Source organism: Desmodus rotundus, chromosome 4 (genome assembly GCF_022682495.2).
Source record: "Desmodus rotundus isolate HL8 chromosome 4, HLdesRot8A.1, whole genome shotgun sequence".
Classification (NCBI taxonomy): Eukaryota; Metazoa; Chordata; class Mammalia; order Chiroptera; family Phyllostomidae; genus Desmodus; species Desmodus rotundus.
In genome coordinates this window covers 26,482,284-26,501,208 of record NC_071390.1, presented here as the reverse complement: position 1 = coordinate 26,501,208, position 18,925 = coordinate 26,482,284, and the positions used below count along the sequence as shown (strand labels likewise).

Here is an 18,925-nt window from a genome sequence, read left to right as displayed (position 1 = left end):
TCCAAAATGTATAAAGACCTTATACAACTCAAACCAGGAAGACAACCCAATTAAAAAGTGGACAAATGCCCTGCTTCTCCTTCAAAGGGGATTTGCAGATGGCCAATAGACATGAAAATATGCTCAATGTTGCTAATCACCAGAGAAATACAAATTATAACCACAATGAGATATCACCTCACACCTATCAGAATGGCATCATCAATATATCAACAAAATAGTGCTGGTGAGGATGTGGAAAAAAGGGAACGCTTGTGCACTGTTGGTGGGAATGCAGACTGGTGCAGCCACTGTGGAAAATAATATGGGGTTTTCTCAAAAAACTAAAAATGGAACTGCCTTTTGACCCAGCAATTCCACCTTTGGGAATATATCTTAAGAATTCCAAAACACTAATTCAAAAGAATATGTGCACCCCTATGTTCATTGCAACATTATTTACAATAGCCAAGGTCTGCAAATACCCCAAGTGCCTATCAGTAGATGAGTGGATAAAAAAAACCAATGATACATTTACACAATGGAATACCACATGGCCATAAAAAAGAATGAAATCTCTCTGCAGCATCATGGATGGCCCTGGAGATTATGCTAACCAAGCCAGAGAAAGACAAATACCATATGATCTCACTTATATGTGGAATATAATGAACAGAATAAACTGATGAACAAAACAGAAACCAAGGCATGGATACATGGAACAGACTTGACAGTGGTCTGAGGAGAGCAGAGAGAGGGCACCTAATGAAAGAAGGTGAAGGGATTACCCAGAGAACATATACACATGATACATAGACATAGACAACAGTGAGGTGATGGCCAGAAGGAAGGAGTGGTTGGGGCTGGGTGGAAATGGGCAAGAGGGGAGGGATGGGGACATCTGTAGTAGCATCAACAATAAAAATAAAGTTAAAAGACACATGAGATCTGGAACTGGAGAGCATTATGTTAAGTGAAATAAGCCAGACGGTGAGGGACAAATACCATATGATCTCACCTTTAACTGGAACATAATAAATAGAATAAAAAAGGAAACAAAATATAACCAGAGACATTGAAGTTAAGAACAATCTAACAATGGGCAGGGGGGAGTGGGGAGGGGACAGTGAGGAGAGGGGATTATAGGAACTACTATAAAGGACACATGGACCAAATCAAGGGGGAAGGTGGAGGTGGGGGAGGGAGGGGGGTTCAGCTGGGGTGGGGTAGAGGGATGGGGAGAAAAGGCACACAACTGTAATTGAATAACAAAAAATTTTTTTTTTAATTAAAAAAAAGAAAGTAAAAAAAAAGACACATGAGATCTACTCTCTTAACAAATTATTAAGAGTACATCACAGTATTGTTAACTGTAATCACACTGTTGTACAGCAGGTCTCTAGAACTTTTCATCTTGCACAGCCAAAACTCTGTACATATTGAGAGTTTGACTACTTAGGTACTTCATAAGTGGAACCATGCATTATTTGTCCTGTGATCCACTTATTTCACTTAGGAAAATGTCCTCAAGTTTCATCAGCGTTGTAGTATATAAGATTTCTTTTTTTTATTGTTTTTCTAGTATAGTAGTCCCCATTTTCCCCCACCATGCCCCACTTCCCCACCCATCCTCACTTCTCACCCTCATACCTACACCCTTTGGCTTTGTCCATGTATCCTTTATAGATGTCCTTTGATAGCCCTTCCCTTTTTCCCCTGTTATCCTTCTCCCTCCTCCCCTCTGGTTACTGTCAGTTTGTTCTTTATTGCAATGGCTCTGGTTATATTTTGCTTGCTTGCTTGTTTTGTTGATTAGGTTCCACTTATACGTGAGATCATATGGTGTTTGTCTTTCACTGCATGGCTTATTTCACTCAGCATAATGCTCTCCAGTTCCATCCATACTGTCACAAAGGGTAGGAGCTCCTTTTTCTTTCTGCTGCATAGAATTCCACTGTGTAAATGTACCATAGATTTTTTTACTCCACTCATTTACTGATGGGCACTTGGGTTGCTTCCAGCACTCAGCTATTGTAAATTGTGCTGCTATGAACATTGGGGTGCATAGGTTCTTCTGAATTGATGTTTCAGGATTCTTGAGGTATATCCCAACAGTGGAATTGCCAGGTCAAAAGACTGTTCCATTTTAGTTTTCTAAGGAATTCCATACTGTTTTCCACAATGGCTGCACCACTCTTCATTCCCAATAGTGCACTAGGGTTCCCTTTTCTCCACAACCTCACCAGCATCAGTTGTTTGTTGATTTGTTTATGACGGCCATTCGGACTGGTGTGAAGTGGTATCTCATTGTGGTTTTAATTTGCACCTCTCTGATGGCTAGTGATGCTGAGCATCCTTTCATATTTCTCAGAGCCCTCTGTATGTGCTCCTTGGGAAGTGTCTGTTCAGGTCTTTTGCCCATTTTTTAATTGGATTGTTTCTCTTCCTGGAGTGGAATTGTGTGAGTTCTTTACATATTTTGGAGATGAAACCCTTGTCCAAGGTATCATCTGCAAATGTATTTTCCTGTATGGTCGGTTCCCTTTTCAATTTGCTGATGTTTTCTTTAGCCATGCAGAAACACTTTATTTTGATGAAGTCCCATTTGTTTATTCTTTCCTTTATGTCCCTTGCTTTAGGGGATATGTCTGTGAGGATGTTGCTGTGTGGAATGTCTGAGATTTTCCTGCCCATGTTTTCCTCTAGGACTTTTATGGTGTTACGACTTATATTTAAGTCTTTTACCCACCTTGAATTTATTTTTGTGTATGGTGTAAGTTGGTGATCGAGTTTCTTTTTTTTTGCAATAGCTGTCCAGATCTCCCAACACCATTTGTTGAAGAGGCTATTTTTACTTCATTTTATGCTCCTGCCTCCTTTGTCAAATATTAATTGACCATAGAGACTTGGGTTTATTTCTGGGCTCTCTGTTCTGTTCCATTGGTCTATGTGCCTGTTTTTATGCCAGTACCAGGCTGTTTTGATCACAGTGGCCTTGTAATACAGTTTAATATCAGGTATTGTGATCCCTCCTCTTTTGTTCTTCTTTGTCAAAATTGCTGCAGCTATTCGGGGTTGTTTTTGGTTCCATACAAATTTCTGAAGTGTTTGGTATATATCTGTGAAATATGTCATGGGTACTTTAATAGGGATTGCATTGAATCTCTAAATCACTTTGGGTAATATGGCCATTTTGATGATGTTAATTCTTCCAATCCATGAACACAGAATATACTTCCATTTGTTTGTGTCCTCCGTAATTTCTTTCTCTACTGTTGTGTAGTTTTCTGAGTACAGGTCTTTTACCTCCTTGGTTAGGTGTATTCCTAGGTACTTTATTTTTCTTGTTGCTATATCAAATGGGATTTTTTTTTTCCTGTTTTCTGTTTCTGATGTTTCACTGTTGGTGTACAAGAATGCCTTTGATTTCTGAATATTGACTTTGTATCCGGCTGTTTTGCCAAATTCATTTATTAGGTCAAGTAGTTTTTTGGTAGAGTCTATAGGATTTTCCATGTACATTATCATGTCATCTGCAAACAGTGACAGTTTCATTTCCTCCTTTCCAACTTGGATACCTTTTATTTCTTTTTCTTGTCTGATTGCTGTGGCTAGGACTTCCAATGCTATGTTGAATAGGAGTGGTAAGAGAGGGCATCCTTGTCTTGTTCCTGATCTTAGTGGGAAAGTTCTAAGGTTTTGTCCATTGAGTATGATGTTGGCTGTAGGTTTCTTATATATGGCCTTTATTATATTGAGGAATGCTCCCTGTATTCCCACTTTGCTGAGTGTTTTTATCATAAATGGGTGCTGTACCTTATCCATGTTTTTTCTGCATCTTTTGATATAATCATGTAGTTTTGTCTTTGCTTTTGTTTATGTGGTGTATTATGGTTATTGATTTATGAATATTGTACCATCTTTGCATCCCTGAGATGAATCCCACCTAATCATGGTGTATGATCTTTTTAACGTATTGCTGGATGCAGAGTTCCAATATTTTGTTGAGGATTTTAGCATCTATGTTCATCAGCAATATTGGCCTGAAGTTTTCTTTCTTTGTTATGTCTTTATGTGGTTTTGGGATTAGGATGGTGTTGGCATCATAAAACGAGTTTGGGAGTCTTCCATCTTCTTGAATTTTTTGAAATAATCTATGGAGGATGGGGGTTAGCTCTCCCTTCAATGCTCTGTAGAATTCTCCTGTAAAACCATCTGGTCCAGGGCTTGTGTGTGTCATCAGCTTTTTGATTACTGTTTCAATTTCATCAGCTGTTATTGCTCTGTTCAGGCTTTCTGCTGCTTCTTCATGGAGTTTTGGAAGGTTATATTTTTCTAGAAATTTGTCCATTTCATCTAGGTGTTCACATTTCTTGGCATATAGTTTTTCGTAGTAATTTCTTACAATCTTTTGCATTTCACTGGTTTCAGTTGTAGTCTCTCCTCTTTCACTTCTGATTGTGTTTATTTGGGTCCTCTCTCTTTTTTTCTTGATGAGCCTGCTTAAGGGCTTGTCAATTTTGTTTATCTTTTCAAAGAACCAGCTTCTGGATTCATTGATCCTTACAATTGTGCTTTTAGTCTCTATGTCATTTAATTCTGCTCTGATCTTGGTTGTTTCCTTCCTTGTACTTGCTCTGGGTTGTCTTTGTTGTTCTTCCTTGAGTTGCTGTAGGTGTAGGTTAGGTTGTTTATTTGAAATGTTTCTATTCTTTTTAGGTAGGCCTGTATCACTATGAAGTTCCCTCTCAGGACTGCCTTTGCTGTGTCCCATAGGTTTTGGATTGTTATGAGTTCATTTTTGTTTGTTTCCAGAAACTTTTTGACTTCTTCCCTAATCTCATTCTTCACCCATTCATTGTTTAATAGCATCTATTCAATCTCCATGTTTTTTTAGTGTTTTGGGGTTTTTTTCCTTGAGATTTGTTTGTAGTTTCAGTCCCTTGTGGTCAGAGAAAATACTTGATATGATTCCAATTTTCTTGAACTTGTTGAGGCTTGTTTTGTGTCCTATCATGTGGTCTATCTTTGAAAATGATCCATGTGCATTTGCTTCTTTGGGATGAAAGGCTCAATATATATCAGTTAAGTCCATTTCATCTAGGGCATTAGGGCATTGTTCAATGCCAAAATATCTTTGTTGATAGTTTGTTTGGAAGATTTGTCCATCTTTGACAGTGGGGTGTTAAAATCCCTTACTACAATTGTGTTGCTGTCAATATCTTTCTTGAAGTCCCCCAAGATTTCCTTTATGTATTTGGTTGCTCCTATGTAGGGAGCATATATATTTACAATGTTTATGTCTTCTTGGTGGATTCTTCCTTTGAGTATTATGAAGTGACCGTCTGGGTCTCTCTTTATGGCCCTTTTTTTGAAGTCTATTTTGTCTGTTATGAGGATTGCTACCCTGGGTTTTTTTTTTCCTGTCCGTTTGCTTGGAAAATTTGTTTCCAGCACTTCACTTTCAGTCTGTGTAGGTCTTCTTTCCTGAGGTGGGTCTCTTGTAGGCAGCAAATGTGTGGGTCATACTTTCTTATCCATTCAGCTATTTTATGTCTTTTGATTGGAACATTTAATCCATTTACATTTAAGATTATTATTGATAGGTACTTATTCATTGCCGATTTTTTGTACCTATGTTCCTCTCTTTCTCTCTCTTTTCCTTCCTTTACTTACAGCAGCCCCTTTAGCATCTCTTGCAGAGCTGGTTTGGTGGAGGTGTATTCTTTTAGACTTCTTTTTTCTGGGAAACTCCTTATTTGGCCTTCCATCTTGATTGAGAGACTTGCTGGGTAAAGTAGTCTTGGTTGCAGGCCTCTGGTTCTCATTACTTGGAATATTTTTTGACATTCTTTTCTGGGTTAGAGAGTTCCCATTGAGAAGTCAGCTGCTAACCTTATTGGGGTTCCCTTGTATGTTACTTCCTGTTTCTCCCTTGCTGCCTTTAAGATCATCTCTTTGTCTTGGAATTTTGCCATTTTCATTATGATGTGTCTTGCAGTGGGCCTCTTTGGGTTTCTCTTGACTGGGACTCTCTGTGATTCCTGGATTTGTGTGACTTTTTCTCTCATCAAATTAAGGAAGTTTTCCATCATTACTTTTTCAAACAGGTTTTCTATCCCTTGCTCTTCCTCTTCTTCTGGTATCCCTATTATATGGATATTATTGCATTTCATATTGTCCTGCATTTCCCTTAACCCTTCTTCATTCTTTCTGAGCCTCTTTTCCTTTTCTTGCTCATTCTGGGTGTTTTTTCTACCCTGTACTCCAGTTTGCTGATCCGATGCTCTTCTTCATTGAGCTTGCTTTTGATTCCCTCTACTGTGTTCTTGAGTTCAGAAATTGTATTCTTCATTTCCTCTTGGCCTTTGTTGATAGTTTCTATTTCCTTTTTCATGTTGATATAGTTTGTAGTGAGTTCATTGTAGTTTCCCTCTTGTTTTTGGTAATTCTGTGTGAGCTCATGAAGCTTCCTCATAACCAATTCTTTGAACTCAATATCTGATAGTTGCCTTGCCTCTTTTTCATTTAGCATTGTTTCTGAGACTTCCTCCTTTCCTTTCATTTGGGGCTTGTTTCTTTGTCTTCCCATTATTTGTGAGACTCTTCCTGCTAGTCTCTGCTTCTTAAGTTGCTCTGTTCTGTCCCCCTGGGTTTATGGTGTGAACTTCTGTGGTAAAATGCCTGTGACATTCAATGGTACAATCTTCTTGATCTCCGGATCTTACTGATCTTGGGCTGTGGTTTATGTTGGCTCTGTGTAAGTCTTTGGTTTTTGGTTCTTGTTGAGACTTTCTTTGGTGGGTCTTTCCCACCAGCTGGTTATCTGAGGGTCAGTCTGTCCCTCACCTCCTGTTTTCTGTTGTGCAGGTGCGGGCAAGTTTTGTTGGAGCTCGTCCTTCTGTGTGTAGAAGGTTTTGAGGCTTTTCTCTTGCTCTTGTTCAGTTGTTTGTTCTTAGTAATTTCTTCACTATTTAGTTGTATTTCCAGATAGGTCCTGGGTTGAGTTAGTGTGACTTCCACTCCCTCCTTCACCTTCTCCTGTTCTTAGCTGTTGGTGTTACCTTTGTTGGTGGGTTTCCTCTTCCAGGAGGTATCTGGTGTTCATGGCTTCTATCTACTCTTTTTTATGGTAGGTTGTAGTGGGAAGGCGAAATGGTTTAATAGAGGAGGAGTATATTATATGATATTTAAAGTACCAACCCTTAGAGAAAAGATAGGAGATCCTTTGGAGATAGATATATATATATATATGTATATATATATGTATATATATATATATATATATAGTGTTAATTGTGATATTTCATCCACTTAGCCTTTATAAAGGGTGGAAAGAAGATAAGACTCTTGTTGTTGGCGGGGGAAGGATTGTCAGTTGGCTCTAGAAAGCTTTGAGCTTGTGGGAGGTCAGATTATGAGGTAAAGTGAGAGTAAAGGGTAGAAAATAGGTGTAATGTGTGAGAGAATAGATTTAACCACACCAGTAATAAAGTTCAGGAGACAGTGAAGTGGGCTGAGAGCTGGGAGAAGTTCTGTGTAGTATTTACAGATGTATGGAACAGCTATTATTTACAATAGTAATGGAGAAACAATCATATGACAGAATCTATGTGATCTGGATAACTAGAATAGGGAGTATAGGTCCTAGAGTAGTGTGCTAAGGGAACCCAAGTGAAGTGAAAGACAGTTAATTAACAATACACTGTGAAAGAGAGAACAAGCAGAAACCAGTCTAACAATGCAAATTAACCAGTCAAGCAAAAAAGACTAAACAGAAAGAAGAGAGATACAAAAATATTAATAAAATGAGTGATGTAAGGACAATGAAAAACCATAATAATACAAATATACAATATCTTGCAAGTTCTCTGGAGTAGCAAAGTGAAATTTGTTTCACTGTCTCAGCTGTTGGGATGCCCCCTCTTTGGGTCCAACTTTGGTCTTTTCAGAGTTCCAGGTTTTATTGTCTCACTTGTGGGTATTTAAAAAAATAAAAAGATGAAAGGAAGAAGAGACATAAAGGGAGCGAAGGAAGGAGTAGAACAAGAAAGAAGGAAATAGAGGAAGAAGGTGTTAAAAAAAAGAAAGAAGAAAATAATAATAATAATGAAGAATTAAAAAAAAACAAACAAACCAATCCTGCTGGCCAAGCCAGTTTTGCTGGTCTTCTTTGGCTGTAGCCAACTCCGGCAGCCTAGCCTAGCTCTTCTCTGTCCTGACTAGCACTCGGGCAGCCTCCTGCCCAGCTCTCCAGCGGCCCCCTGGACCCACAGGTTCAGGCACTCCTTTGGGCTATGGATGTGCGTGCCCAGGGCCTTTGTAATTCACATTCTCCCTAGTGCCTTTGGTCTCATGTCTCTCTGAGTTGCACTCTCCCTGGCCAGTGCTTGTGTTTGGTGTGGTGTGCACCCCCCCAACCCTGTGCTTAGGATTTGGGCTCAATGTCCCCCACAGCCCTGCATGAGCTCCAGGCAGCCAGGTGGCGAGGAGACTGGAGCTGCTGCTGTAGGGGAATTCCCCAAAGTGCCCCCAAGGGTCTTTTTCTTTTTAGGAAAATCCTCGTGCTCAATCCTGACACTGCATACAAGGAAGGGCCTGTCCTCTCACACAACCTACTTCTCCAACTACACTGGGAACTGTCCAGGTCAGGGCCCCATAGGGCCGAACTCTCAACTCTCCCCAGCTGGCGCCCACAGTCTCCTTGTGTTTACCACTTTATCCTTACTCCCCTCCCTGCGACTTCAAGCCACCAGGTCTCTCTCCAAGCTGCTTGTTTGACGGGGAGTGAGGGTGAGGGGGAGCCATTAGTTAACCTGGCTCTCTTCCAGGAATCCTGTGGCAGGCCTGGCTGGCGCGGGCCTGGGGCTGCAGTTGCCCTGGTTCCTGCGTTGTTCCCAGGGACCTTTTTATCCTGAAGCAGTCCCCTTACCATCTGTTTTTTCAGTGTCCTCTATAATTTTTGGTCTCTTATCTTCATAAACGCTGGGGTACTGTTGGCTGTTCGCTTTGCTCCTCAGTAGATTGGCTAGGTGTTTCACCCGTGTGCAGGGGGAAGTGAACTCTGCTCCCATCTATCTCGCCACCACCTTTCTTCTCTGGATGACTTTATTTTTCTTGTGTATTCGCTATAGGTAGGATGTCCAATACTATGTTGAATAGAGGTGGTGAAAATGGGACTTCTGGCCAAGATAGACGCATAGGTAGATACACCGTGCCTCCTCGCACAATGAAAAGAGGGGCAAGAAATTTAAAAACAAAAGGCAACTAAAACTGCCAGAAAATTGAACTGTATGGAATCCAACAACCAAGGAATTAAAGAAGAAACATTCATCCAGAGTGGTTTGTGGGGCAAAGACTGGCAACCAGGTTGGAAAGGACCCACAGCAAGTACTGGAGTACTGGGCAAGGCAGCAGCTAGTAGAGTGAGTGGTCCCACATCTGGGTGTGGATAAACTGGGAGGAACAACTGGAGAGTGAGACACCCTGTAACCCAGGGTTCCAACTCAGGGAAATAAGGCCTCTAATCCCCTGACTGAAAACACCTGTGAGGGTTAGGGCAGTGGGAGAAACTCCCAACCTCACAGGAGACTTCCTTGGAGAGACTCACAGGGTCCTAGAACTTATACAAACCCACCAACCCTGGAATCAGCACCACAAGGACCCAATTTGCTTGTGGGTAGCAGAGAAAGTGACTGAAAGCTGGCCAAGAGCCCAGGAACCTGCATTGTTCCCTCTGAAAACCTCCCCCACATATTGCGCCACAAAGCAGCAACATGGGTTGCCAACCCTGACCAATACCTAAGATTCCCCACATTCCTACAGGACAGGTGCCCCAGGACAAAAATAAATGAAAGAACCAATCAAAGCTCCAGGAAAAATACAATTAAGTGATGAAGAGATAGCCAACCTTCAGATGCACAATTCAAAACAATGGTAATCAGGATGCTCACCAAAAATGGTTGAGTATGGTCGCAAAATAGAGGAAAATCTGAAGGCTGTGAAAAGTGAAATAAAGGGAAATGTATAGGGAACCAAAAGTGAAGGTAAGGAAACCAGGACTCAAATTAACGGTTTGGACCAGAAAGAAGAAATAAACATTCAACCAGAACAGAATAAGAATTCAAAAAAATGAGAAAAGGCTTAGGAACCTCTGGGACAACTTTAAACATTCCAATATCTGAACGATAGGTGTGCCAGAAGGAGAAGAGGAATACCAAGAAATTGCAGACTTATTTGAAAAAATAATGAAGGAGAACTTCCCCAGTCTTTCAAAGGAAATAGAATTCCAGGAAGTCCAGGAACCTCAGAGAGTCCCAAAGAATTTGGACTCAAGGAAACACACACCAAGGCACATCATAATTTCATTACCCAAGATTGAAGATAGGAGAGAATTTTAAAAGCAGCAAGAGAAAAGGAGGCAGTTACCTACAAAGGAGTTCCCATGAGACTGTCAGCTGATTTCTCAAAAGAAACCTTATAGGCAAGAAGGGGTTGGGAAAAAAGTATTCGAAGTCATGGAAGGCAAGGACCTACATCCAAGATTGCTCTGTCCACCAGACTATAAACCTTTTCCACCTGATGTGATTTTAAATGGCATACAGCTGGAGGCATCCAGAAGGGAATGAGAACTTTGAGGTGATTGTTAAAATTGCCAAAAGTAGGAATCCCTGTCCATACTTCCTACTTTGTATGAACAGGGACTTCTTTCTAGTAATTAATTTTCAGTGAACTCTAATAGCCATGAAACTACATTCAACTTTTGAAACAAATTAGATTTATAGCATCACAACACTTAATTTTCCTAAAAGTACACCGATGTGCAGTTAGGGAAATAACTGAAGGTTCAGAAACTTTCAGTTTCTATTACATTTGTTCAGTGAATGAGTGAATAACTGCTCTACTCATAGCAATTTATATAACAATAGTGCTCTAAATATTGAGGGGCTTATCTGGGGCCAAAGGGAGTCTGGAAAGTGGAGTTCCAACCAAGAAAGATGGTGTCTGCAGTGTGGGAGAAAGACTCAATACAGGGACCCTGGAGGCTGTTCATTCAGCTGTCTCCCCAGAGACACAAGCTCCAGTCTCTCCTCACACAACTCTAGTCTGCTCTGCCCTTCCTCCACTGGAGCCCAGGGTGAGTGTTGAAATTCGATTTTGTGCATTGGCCATTTAAGAGGGCACCTGGGTCTCTAACAGACTCCTGACTCTCTCTGGTGGACAGATTCCCTGCTGACTTTCACAGCCAGATACTAGTTATGTGGTACGTCTGCCTGGCTTGGTGCTCTGGGTTGGGGAGCCTGGTTTAGGGTAGAGACCCCACACTTCTCCAGGGGAACCCTGAGCTGAGATATCCCTCTAGAAAGGCAGCTGCTACTTGTGGGAGAGAGGCAGCACTTTTCACATCTCTGCCCTTGCCACCAGGCTTGACGTTGATTCTTCTGTAAATCCTTGGTTATAAGACATCTCTTCAGCTAATCTTCAGCTGGTTATTCAGGTAAATTGCTCTATATTTTAGCTGTAATTCCAGCTGGTAGGAGGTGAGTATGATATCTGCTTACTCCATTACCATCTTGGATCCTCCATGAGGGAAATGTTATCAAACATTGAAATAAAAGATTAAACAACTCCATTTATCAATTTACCTCTTTTCTTTGTTTCACTTACCTGTGGTTTATGTTGGAAAAATTTTTTTTCATTGTTTTTTAACATTTTGATTACAGTTGTCCCAATTTTTCCTCTTGTTGCTCTCCCCTGCTCTACCCACTCCACAGCTCACTCAGTCAATCCCCGCCCTGTTGTCCATTACCATGGGTCCTTTACAGATGTTCCTTGACTAGACCATAACCCTTCTTTCCCCCATTTTTCCTCTCACCCTTCCCCTCTGGTCACTGTCAATTTGTTCCTTATTTCCACACCAGTGGTTCTATTTTGCTGATTTGTTTGCTTTGTTCATATGGTTCTGCTTATAGGTGAGATCACATTGGGTTTTTTTTTTTTTAACATTGTATTTATTTACCTTTAGAGAGGGGGGAGGAAGAAAAAGAGAGAGAGAAATATCAGTGTGTGGTTGTCTCTTCGGCGCCCCCTACCGGGGACCTGGCTCCAGACATGTACCTGGATTGGGAATTGAACTGGAGACACTTTGTTTCACAGGCTGGCATTCAGTCCACTGAGCCTCACAAGCCAGGGCTACATGGTATTTTTGTTTCAGACAAAACATTCCATTTTATAATAATTATTCACTTGTATTTTTTTTATCACACAACATAGATGCTTCCTGCTTTTTTTACATTTATTTCTTCAAATACATGAATTTACCCGCAATCTCCCTCTATTTAGACTCCCCTCTTGCTTCTATAGTGATTCTTTCAACTATTCTTTATACCTAAAACATTGTGAGGTCCCTATTGTTTCTCTATATCAGCACTTAATTTTCTACAGATTTTGCAGACAAATGACTTTCAGCACTGACAACTTTAATTATGAAATGATATAAAAATGGCCTGTCTAAATGTTTTTATCTTTCTCTTATCCTACAAATTAGCAGGAACATTGGGTGAAAAGGGTACAAATAAAGGCAGTGGATGCCAATTGAGTATTTTGCAGAAAATCGTTATTTATTTAGCTAGGTAGAAATCGAACACTCAAGTTAAGATAAAAGTGATGAGTTGCTTTTATGCATGCTGAATATTTTGCTCTTAGGCAATTTGTAAGGGAAAATTGTTTCAAAGTTTCTAAAATTACCTTTACCTATGATTTCATAAATAAAGTGTTTCATATGTCTATTTTAATGGGGTTTTAAAACTGTTTCTCATTCTTTAGCATCACCGTGTGATCCCACTTTTATCCTGGGCTGTGCTCCCTGCAATGTGATCTGCTCCATTATTTTCCAGAATCGTTTTGATTATAAAGACCATAATTTTCTTAATATAATGGAAATGTTTGATGAGAATATCAGGATTCTGAGCTCTCCATGGATACAGGTGAGGCCAAGATTGTTTCTTCACAAGAAATCCTTCATGCTCTTTTCTCAGAAAAGCCCAAATCTCTGTATGTATCAAGCTGTAAAGTGAATGGGTGGACACCATAGTCCTTCCCAGAGTGCAGCATCAGGAAGTGCTCATCTGGGAAGTTTGGCCAAGCCCTTTAATGATAGACTGGAAAAGCCATGGACAGAACTCAGAACTGGAATTCAACCCACTGACCTGGTCCAGTGGATTTTCTACTAAATTCTAAAGCCCAATTTTCCATAAAGTACTTTGTTAACTTCCCCAAAACATGCCTATAGCACTAAATGGACTTCTCAGTTCTTTTTAAAGGACTTCCATTACCCACAAGTCTTGTCATCTGATCCACACTTAGAGTGACTTATTTAGTACATTAGTTAGCACTTAGGAAGGAAGAGAATATCTCCTTCAAAAAGGGAGAATATTTGGGACCACAGATGCTGCTAGGGAACACTAAGGGTAAGAGTATTTGATGCTTCACTTGGCATCCTGACAAGGTAATTGTTTGGGGGATGACAGAATGATTGGTCATTTAGTGTATGAACCATAAAGAAACATCACAATTTTTACACTGTGCTGAGATGACAGTCTGCCTGAAAGATGATGATGTCATCTTGGAGACGTCACTTAACTGCTCTGGTGCACAGTTACCTTATATATAAAATGTTGAGTTGTGTTTCATGGTCTTGTCAGCATCCTCCCAGTTCTAACTACTGATTTGCTGTCTGAGGCTACTAGACAGAAATAGAAACAGCAGGGATTACTTTTGTGTGCTCCATCAGGCTTCCCACACTCCCTTCACCTTTGTTGTCACCTACAAAATGTGAATCTTTGTATTTCATGCCATCACATATTTCAAGATTGTAGGGAAGAATTGATGTTAAAAGTGAGAAAATTGATAAACAGATGATTTTATACTATGAACATAAGTTATGTGTAAAGGCAATGATTGTAATTTCTAATCCCCTGGTGAGAATTTTCTCCCTCAAAAACACCTATCAATGTAGAAAATTACTTATATATTAAAAATTCATATTTCATTAATATTTACAGTATGGTGTCTAACCAGATTTTAGCATATGTTATATGTCTTCATTAAGAGTTTTATCTAATATACTATCATTTTCTCTTCTAGCTCTGCAATAACTTCCCTGTTCTGCTTGACTATTTCCCAGGGAGTCACAACAAAATATTTAAAAATATTGCTAATTTAAGAAGTTATATTATGGAGAAAATAAGGGAACATCAAGTATGCCTGGACATTAACAATCCTCAGAACTTTATCGATTATTTCCTCATCAAAATGGAACAGGTAAACTAACAAGAGCTCAGGGATTTGATTGCTTGTGTATCTTCTGGTTAATTGAATATTTTTTGTATTTACCAGTGATATTTCAATGGTTAGGCAAGTGACTCTGAAAAGCATTTTAAGGGCATACGGTATGCATAAATCTCCACTAAGCATTATGGAAGATATAATATTAACTTCTTAAAAGTAAATCATCAAATGACTGGACTACATTAACCCAATTTGGGGTACTAATAATCTACCTGAGGGGAGACACAATGACACCTCAGGACACATGGAAACAATTACAAACATGTTAGGAAATACAGAATAGCATACTGTGAGGACGGACATGGTCACTGCACACAGTGCATAAAAGAATGGAAAAGACAAAGCCAAAGAGGGGCAGGACTGAGTGTGGGAGGTGGGGTGGGTGGGGCAGGGGAGACTGATGGAGTGAAAATGGAGACAACTGTACTTGAACAACAATAAAAAAACTTTTTTAAAAGACTGGTTTAAGCTGCTGGGGTCCTGTGTGTCCAGTGGTTGGAAAGAAATCTTAATATATTTAGAGTGAAGAACTGGGGAGGCACTTTCTGATGGGTGAATGGTGGACATAGAAGTGCAGACGATGTGGTGATAAATAGCTGGATGGAAGAAAGAAGACTTAGTTGAGTGTAAAGTAAGTGAAATGGCATAGGAATGGAGTTGGAGGTTGGTATTGGTCAGCATGAATCCTGCACCATTTGTTTCTTTTAAGATTTTCTTTATTTATTTTTAGAGAGTGGGGAGGGGAGGGAGAAAGAGAGGGAGAGAAACAGCAATGTGTGGTTGCCTCTCACATGTACCCTGACTGGGAATCAAACCAGTGACCCTTTGGCTTGCAGGCCAGCACTCAGTCCACTGAGCCACAATAGCCAGGGCTGTTGAAAAGACTTTTTCCCACATGAATTGCCTTGGTACTCTCATGAAAAATCAACTTACTGAAAGTGTAAGGGTGTATTTATTCTTTTGCAATTCTATTCCGATAATCTATATGTCACACCTTATTCCAGTGGCACACTGTGTAGTAGTCTTAATTACTAGCTTTTTAGTAAGTTATGAAATCATGAAGTACGAGTTCTCCAAAACTGTTTTTCAAGACTTTCTAGCTATTCTTGGTCCCTTGAATTTCCATGTAAATTTTAGGACAAATTTGTCAGAGTCTGCAAAGAAGCTGGTGGTATTTTGTTGGGGATTGCATTAATTTGTAGATCTGTTCATGGAGTTACCCACCATTATAAGAGTTGATGTGAAATTTACATACCATACAATTAACCACCTTAAAGTATACAATTTAGTGGTATTTAGTGCATTCCACACTATTGTGCAACCACTAGCTTTCTCTAACTTCAAAACTTTCCCAGCACTATGTAAAAACACATCACATCCATTAAATGATCTCCCCTTTTCTCCTACCCTATCATGTGTTAACCTGTAATCTGCGTTATGAATCTGCAGGTTTGGCTGTTATGGAAATATCATATTAAAAACACTCATAGCATTGTGATCTTTTGCTTCTGGGTTCTTTCACCTAGAATAATGTTTTGGAGGTTCATCAAGTTATGATATGTATCAGTATTTTCCTATTTTTGTGGCTGAATAATATTCCATTTTATGTACGTGTCATGATTTATTAATTCATCATCTATTGATGGATGTTTGTGTTGAGTACACATCTATTCATGGATATAATTTAATTTTGGAGGGTACATTTCTAAGACAGGAGCTAATGAGACATATGGTTATTTTATGTACAACACTTGAGGAGCAGTGAAACTTTTCTTCAGTGACTACAGCATTTACATTCTCACCAGCAGTGTCTGAGCAGGGTTTTCACTTTCCCACACAGTTGTCAATGTTTATTTTCTAATTTTTTGGTAATTATTAAAGCTATTCTAGTTAACATAAAGTTGTAACTCTTGGTTTTGATTTGCATTTCCTTGATGACCAATGATGTTGAACGTATTTTCCTGTGCTGTTCCCCATTTGTCCATCTTCTTTGGAGAAATGTCATTCAAGCCTTTGCCTCTTAAACATTGGGTTGCTTCTCTTTGTTGTACAGCTCTAAGAGTTGTTGATATAATTCGGGCAGTAAATCTTTATACATATGTGACAGGGAAATATTTTCTCCCATTCCATAGCTTGTCACTTGACATTCTTAATTATATCCTTTGATGTACAACCTTTTTTATTTTGATGGAGTCTGGTTTACATATTTTTCTTTTGTTTCTTTGGTGTCAAATCTAAGAATTAATTGCCAAGCCTCAATTTGTGAAGATTTTCCCCATGTTTTCATTGAAGAATTTTATAGGTTTTGTTCTCGGATTTAAGTTTTTTATTTATTTTGAGTTGTATTTTGCTTTTGGAGTAAAGTGGAGGTCCAACTTCATGCATTTTCATGTGGTTATCCAGTTGTTCCAGCACTATTTGTTGAAGAGACTCTTCTTATGAATTAAATAGTCGTGGCTCACTGTTGACAATAAATGGGCCATAGGTGTATTGGTTTATATCTAGAATTCAATTCTACTTCTTTGGTTTTGTCTTCTATCTTTTTGCCAGAAGTTTGTTGTTTTGATTATGGTAGCTTTGTAGTGAGTTTTCAAGTTGTGAAGTTGCATCCTTCCACTGTAGTTCCACAGGAATTGGGAGGATGGATTTTTCCATTACTGCAAAAAGGCCTTTGGAATTGTAATGGGATTGCATTACACCTTTGTATAGTTTCAAGGAGCATCACCATCGTACCAATGTTCGATCTTCCAAAACTTGTATGTGGGATGGTTTTTTCATTTACTTACTCATTTTGTTTAACAATGGCTTTAGTTTTCAAAGTACAAGCCTTTTACCTCTTTACCTATTTTGACCAATTCAGATTGTGTTTTTCTACAAATGAAAGAAAAACCATTAAGAATGGCTTTAACAAATAGTGGGTTTATTGACCTCACATAAAAGGAGTCTTATGACGTGTCAGCAGAGGGATAGGACTGAGGTCTCAACACATCAGAGACAAATACTTTTCATTTCTCTTCACCCACACTTCATTGATAGGCTTCATTTTATGATTAAGCCCCCTCACCCCAAGAGTATGTCTACTCTACCTCCTCCTTCTCATATCAGTTTTGCATAAGGAGGAGGAAGTAGAAAAGTGACATTAATAGGCTTCTGCTTATATCTCAATGGAATAACTAGGCTGCATGGCTCACTTACCTGCAAAAGAGGCGATGAAGGAACATTCAGGCAAGTGAAGGACAGGCAGTAGAAAATGATGCTTTGCGTCATAGAAAATGAAATTTGCGTCAACAAATTTACAGTCTCTTGCCATACCATACAGCCATTTGTTTTCTAAAATCGCACCTTGCAGTTAATATGTTTCCTTAACTTGATAACCATGTGACTTAGTTTGGGTAAAATGTAACTCTGACAAATTAATGTGTTAGATATTTTACCAAACTATTTCTAGGAAAAGCACAACCCACAGTCACTGTTTACTTTGGAAAACTTGACAATCACTGTATCTGATCTCTTTGGAGCTGGAACAGAGACAACAAGTACCACCCTGAGGTATGCTCTCCTGCTCCTGCTGAAGCACCCAGAAGTCTCAGGTATGCCAGAATTGGTGGGAGGGGGAATTTCAGAAAAGGTGTGGGCAAGTGCATTCTGTCTTGCGTCTGTTAGGGAAGTGTCATTATTAAAATTTCTGTTTGACCTGCTTAATATTCCAGATTTAAAGGGGGGATGATAATGGACATCTTCCTATAACACAGAGAGGTGACTGAGAGGAGTGAAGACCCTGTGGGCAGTAGCAGAAACAGTAAAGCAGTGTCTGGATTTCACAGGAGGTCAATGTGGCAGGCCCAGCCAGGATGGATTCACCTGGGACTGCACTTTTTTTAATCTTCACCTGAGGATATGTTTTTTAATTGATTAGAAGAGAGAAAGGGAGAGGGAGAGAAACCTCGATGTGAAAGAAACATCAATCTGTTGCCTCCCATATGCAGCCTGACTGGGGAGCAAACCCACAACCTAGGTATATGCCCTGGCCGGGGATCAAACCCAAAAGGTTTTGGTGTAAGAATGATACTCCTACCAACTGAGCCACCCAGGCAGGGCGAGGACTACATATTGGTTGGTTATTAAAAGGTTATCCACTTTCAACAGTAGGTGTATTTTTGCACAGATCTCTCCTCATTTTCAAACGCAGGGTTCTGGTGGAAACTCTCCTTACTGAAGCATAAGTTAAAATCCAAGACATTTAGTGTGGCTGTCTGAGATAGATTCCACGGTCTAGAAAATGTTAGATTCTCATGAATTATGTTACTCTTCAGGCTTAAGACACTGTGAGGCCAGGGAGAAGTGGCTCTGTGGGTTGGAGCATCATTGCATAGGAGGAATGATCACATGTTCAATTCCCAATCAGAGCTCATACTCAGGTTGTGGTTTCAATCCCCAGTTGGGTGGTATTTGACAAGGCAACTAATTGATGTTCGTCCTCTCTAAAACCAATTAAAAAAAAATATCCTTGGGTGATGATTTGAAAAAAAAAAGATATTGCGTAAAGGAATTTTGTTATTTGTTCTTTATTTCAATCTGACAGTAATCAGAGAGACGG

General features: G+C 39.6%; 1 protein-coding gene across 1 annotated transcript in view; it reads left to right on the top strand.

Annotated features, from left to right (window-relative positions):
* LOC112307379 (cytochrome P450 2C18-like) overlaps positions 1-18,925 on the top strand; it is a 35,717-nt gene that overhangs the window by 6,340 nt on the left and 10,452 nt on the right. The window contains exons 4-6 of the mRNA XM_053922802.2: positions 12,805-12,965; positions 14,125-14,301; positions 17,777-17,918. Of these exons, the coding sequence (XP_053778777.1) occupies positions 12,805-12,965; positions 14,125-14,301; positions 17,777-17,918 (480 nt within the window). The remainder of the gene's footprint in view (positions 1-12,804; positions 12,966-14,124; positions 14,302-17,776; positions 17,919-18,925) is intronic.